Source organism: Loa loa (genome assembly GCF_000183805.2).
Source record: "Loa loa unplaced genomic scaffold supercont3.17, whole genome shotgun sequence".
NCBI classification, from domain to species: Eukaryota; Metazoa; Nematoda; class Chromadorea; order Rhabditida; family Onchocercidae; genus Loa; species Loa loa.
This window is the reverse complement of record NW_018108197.1, coordinates 465,090-469,397: the sequence shown is the minus strand read 5'-3', so window position 1 is coordinate 469,397 and position 4,308 is coordinate 465,090. Positions and strand designations below refer to the sequence as shown.

Below are 4,308 nucleotides of genomic sequence, written 5' to 3'. Positions count from 1 at the left end.
CCCCCGGATTACCTGTACCGCCAATGGCAGGAATTTCCACAGAGCCGTTACCTGGTCAAGTCGTGACGCAATTTCCGCAGCCAGTCCCCGGATTACCTGTACCGTCAATGGCAGGGATTCCCACAGAGCCGCTACCTGGTCAAATTGTATCGCAATATCCTCCGCCAGTTCCCGGATTATCTGCACCGGCAATAGCAGGGATTCCCACAGAGCCATTATCTGGTCAAGTTGTGCCGCAATTTCCTCAGCCAATTTCCGGATTACCTGGACCGCCAATGGGAGGAATTCCTGCACCTGGTCAAGTCTTACAGCAGTTTCCTACACCTCACCTGGGACAGTTTCAAGTAGAAGCCGGACCTTCTACGCTTCCGGTCCCGGAATATCCTCCATATAATCAACCATGCTTCCAGACGCCACGTGGACCATTTCCTGGAAGTGGAGGGCAACAATTTCTTGATCAAATTCAGCAACATCAGACCAATATCTCCAGAAATCAGGGACAGAAGCAGCATTATTACAAGGCTGGAGGACTTGTGGTCACCGAGGTAACTCTCCAGTTATCTGAACCGACAATCACTCTCTCTGTGGCAGGCAATAAGCCACCAGATCGAAAAGCGGATACCAAAAAGAAAGGTGGAACAGAAAAGAAAAAAAAAGAGGAGCAAACCCATGTCGAGTTCATTTACGGTCAGAGTACCATGATGCGAGTTGAAGTACCCGGAACAGAGGGTACATGGCAACAACCGAAAGTCAGGATATGGCCACGTGTCAGGAAGCATCGTCGGGACAAGTTGACAGTCAAATATCAAGCTCAAATGATTGAAGATCTTTTTCTACGCGGACCATCTGACTCGGTTAGTCATTATAAACACACAAGTGCGTGTTTTACACTCTTATTCATTTTACAAAGTTTAAAATAATGTACAAAAACATTCATTATTTAATAATATTCATTGTTTCCGTTGTTTTTCTTCCACTAAAGTTTTAATCAAAATTGTATTGATCATACTTAGAAGGCGGCTTTTGCAAAAACATGCAGCACATGCGACTAATTTTTGATAATTTTACTCCTATCTACGATATCCAATTTTTATTTTCCTCCTCCAATCGTAGAACTGAGCCGTCAAGCAGATTGTTCAACTTATAGGAAAGTTCATTAGTGACATGCTTGGATGAAAAATTGGAGACATCTCTGGAAAATATGCCAGAGAAAGTATTGATAAAGATTTTCGAACTCATCGCTCAGGAACAAAACGTTAGTTCAGATGTTCTTTGAAATGGTGATCTATGCTTTCTGATTCGGCCAACGTTATCAGTTGCAATGGAGTCAGCCGAAACAAAGCAACCACCCACTGAAAAGGTGTAAGTTGCATAAAGGACGATCTGTTCTTAAACATGTGCCCAAAATGGCACCATTGCTGTTACATAGACTGTCCGATATGAGAGTTCAGACAGAATCGTTATTTATGAAACAGTGAAGAATGAAATGAATATAGCGATTTTTAAATAATATTACTAAGAAGGCTGTTCTAGAATAAATATATGATCTAAGAAGGTAAGCTTTGATCCCATTGCTAGCGTATCAAGTTTTATAGTTTAAGGGCTAGTGCGCACAATTGTTTTGCTCACAGCAGCAAATCAAGACACCGAGTTTATAGATGACTATATTACTATCGGTTTAAGAAAGATAAAAATATTTGACATAATACTAAGACTGGCAATTTTACTTTTTTAGAATAATCCAAATGTTAGTATTTGTAATATGTATCGATTGAAATTGGTGTGCAGACGGTTTAACGATGTATTGGAAAACAATGCAAAGATATTACCGCGATATCAAGTTAGTGGACTTCGGATTCAAGTAAGCTGGCTTGTCTAATCTTCCAAAGAGAATTTTTCTTTTAAAACTGGTACATCAAAATCTCCCGACTCAAGCGTTATTGAGAATGAAATTTTTTTGCTCAATTCCTAGACGATTTTCTGCTTTGTAATTTTGCACCTGTCCGGGAAGGGAATAAAGAAGTCATTTTGATTTTGAATAGAAAATATCGATAGTTGATGATTTTGCTTTCCAACTTTCTATTAATTTTAGTCAAAAAAAGTGGGTCCGCTAGGCTGCTTTGCAATGGTTTACCGTTATGGTACAGGTGCTTTCGAGCCTCCGTGCGCTTGTTTGGATTTAATTGATATGCCATCGTTCTTGAGGTAACCTCATGAATTCTGCTTTTGCAAGCTTCACCTCATCGTTTAAGCTAGACGAAATTTTTGTTATTGTAGGAGATTATTTGTAGCAATGTTGAGGAAGGCTGATAACGAGGAAGTTCAATTTATACTCGATTTTAATGGGAACAAAATTCCACTAAATTTTTCACTTCAATCATGTCGTTTTTTTAGGCATGACATAATAAGTGGTTTTATATACGTAGATAGAATGGAACTTACGGACAGACTCTTCATAGCATTGAATGAACTGACTTATGCTGAAAATGTAAGTTAGAGGGAAAGAAAAAATGGAAGAATTTACATTTCTCAGAAGGCAATTCTTTTTTCTTTGTTTTCTATTATTACAAAAGGAATTGCGACACATTGGGATAGTGTCTTTTGATTTTTGTGATTTTTTGTGTGACAAATTATTTGTTAAAACTGAAAAACGAAAAATATAAGTAACTTTTATATTTTCCTGCTTTGCTCTTAATTATCATATTTATCTACTTCATAGTCGTCATCAGGAGTTTATTCTCTGGAGAAGTAAGACCACATACTGTTATAATAACTTCATATGTAAAAAGAAGCTTGAAATATTTTGCATTCTATTATTTCCATGGATCTTTTAAGGTACAAAGAATAGTCTTTTCCAAAATCGATTCGATCAATCTTACTTCTGAAAGTGGAATTTGCACATTTTTGGATAAGTTCCCCAATTTATTGGATCTATGCTTCTTCGGTTATTATGAAGAGAATGAACTCGGCCTTGATCATAGTCAGGTGGTCATGCAGATGCAGAGAAGGTGTGCACATTTTACTTCTGTTATTAGTTACGGGATATCTTGCTTTATGGAAGCAAATTAAGCTTTTTTAGTGAACGTGGTAATGGACTCCTTACGCGAAAAGATATGAACAGCATGACAGAGCGGTTGAGACACAAAAGAAAAAACGGATTAAGCGATCCAAGATGAGGGCAGCAGTTCAAAGTAGAACAGTTCAAAATAAAGTGGGAATTCAAAGTAAAGCAGAAATTCAAAGTAAAACAGGAGCTCAAAGTAAAGCAGAAGTTAAGAATAAAGAAATATCAAGCGAAACTTCTCGAGAAAAAAGTGATTGAGAAATTCAATATTCGAATAAAACATTGAAAATTGGCAAGTGCTTATGATCCATGTAACCATTTTTACTGAAAAAGGGTAAATTTTCTAAAGAAGTAGTTTAATTTGTGTTCGCTTCATTGAAAATGGAAGTGGAGCGATTAGATTTTTAAAATATGGTTGATCGCAAAGCTCTACATTTTCGTTTTTAATAAACTTTCTTAGTTAAATTCCTTTGCACTGATTTGCTTTGTTGCAATAACGATATAAGTGATGTTTACCAGATATCATTTGAGACTGTCATGTTTGTTGCTGTGCGACATTGCATGAAGTGAAATACGTTAAGCGGACTCAGCATTGTGTCAATAATGGTTTATTATTTTTGATGGATGATAACATTTTTATACATGCAATTTAGTTTAGACGATGTGTGACTTCCTGATATTTTATATATCATGTAGATTGTCCTTAGCTAATTTCTGCTTCACTAGATTTCTCTTCTGGAAATATTTTCTTCTTACCAGGAACCAGGAAACCGGATTTTGTAATATTCTCTGAAGTTTTGATCTTAATTTTGGAAGTTATGCTGATTGTTTATCAGGAACTTTGTATTTTATCAGTTGTTTGTTTGTGACGATATAATCTGTAGCATCTTCCTGCTTTTACTTTTTTAAAAAAATTTTCAAAGATATTTGTAGGTTTCATAGATTAATCGATTTCTTCAATCCTTTCTTTTGCGTGATGAGTATATTTCATTGGTGTAAGGCATACATTTCTATGCAATAACAACTAGATATTAAATAATTTTAAGCATTCTTTAAAATGTTTCGTTTTTTGTTCTATTCTTTCATAAATAAAATATTGTTTTCACCAATGTTTTTCCTTTCGACTTCTTCTGATAAGGGAATTTGAACAGAAGACCAAAGTTAACATCCGTCAGTGTGAAACTGTATGACTGCTCGAATATAAAAAAGGAAAGAGGAAATTTTAGACATGGAATTCGTATTCA

The 4,308-nt window shown here is 36.0% G+C and overlaps 1 protein-coding gene across 1 annotated transcript in view; it reads left to right on the top strand.

The window, feature by feature from the left end:
* Positions 1-3,176, top strand: part of LOAG_16759 (F-box domain-containing protein) — a gene marked incomplete at both ends in the record, with an annotated part of 5,440 nt that extends 2,264 nt beyond the window's left edge. Inside the window, 7 exons of the mRNA XM_020449413.1 lie at positions 31-854; positions 1,148-1,255; positions 1,736-1,861; positions 2,093-2,205; positions 2,395-2,488; positions 2,836-3,008; positions 3,080-3,176. Coding sequence (XP_020307072.1) covers positions 31-854; positions 1,148-1,255; positions 1,736-1,861; positions 2,093-2,205; positions 2,395-2,488; positions 2,836-3,008; positions 3,080-3,176 — 1,535 coding nt within the window. The remainder of the gene's footprint in view (positions 1-30; positions 855-1,147; positions 1,256-1,735; positions 1,862-2,092; positions 2,206-2,394; positions 2,489-2,835; positions 3,009-3,079) is intronic.
* Positions 3,177-4,308: the final 1,132 nt, after the last annotated feature.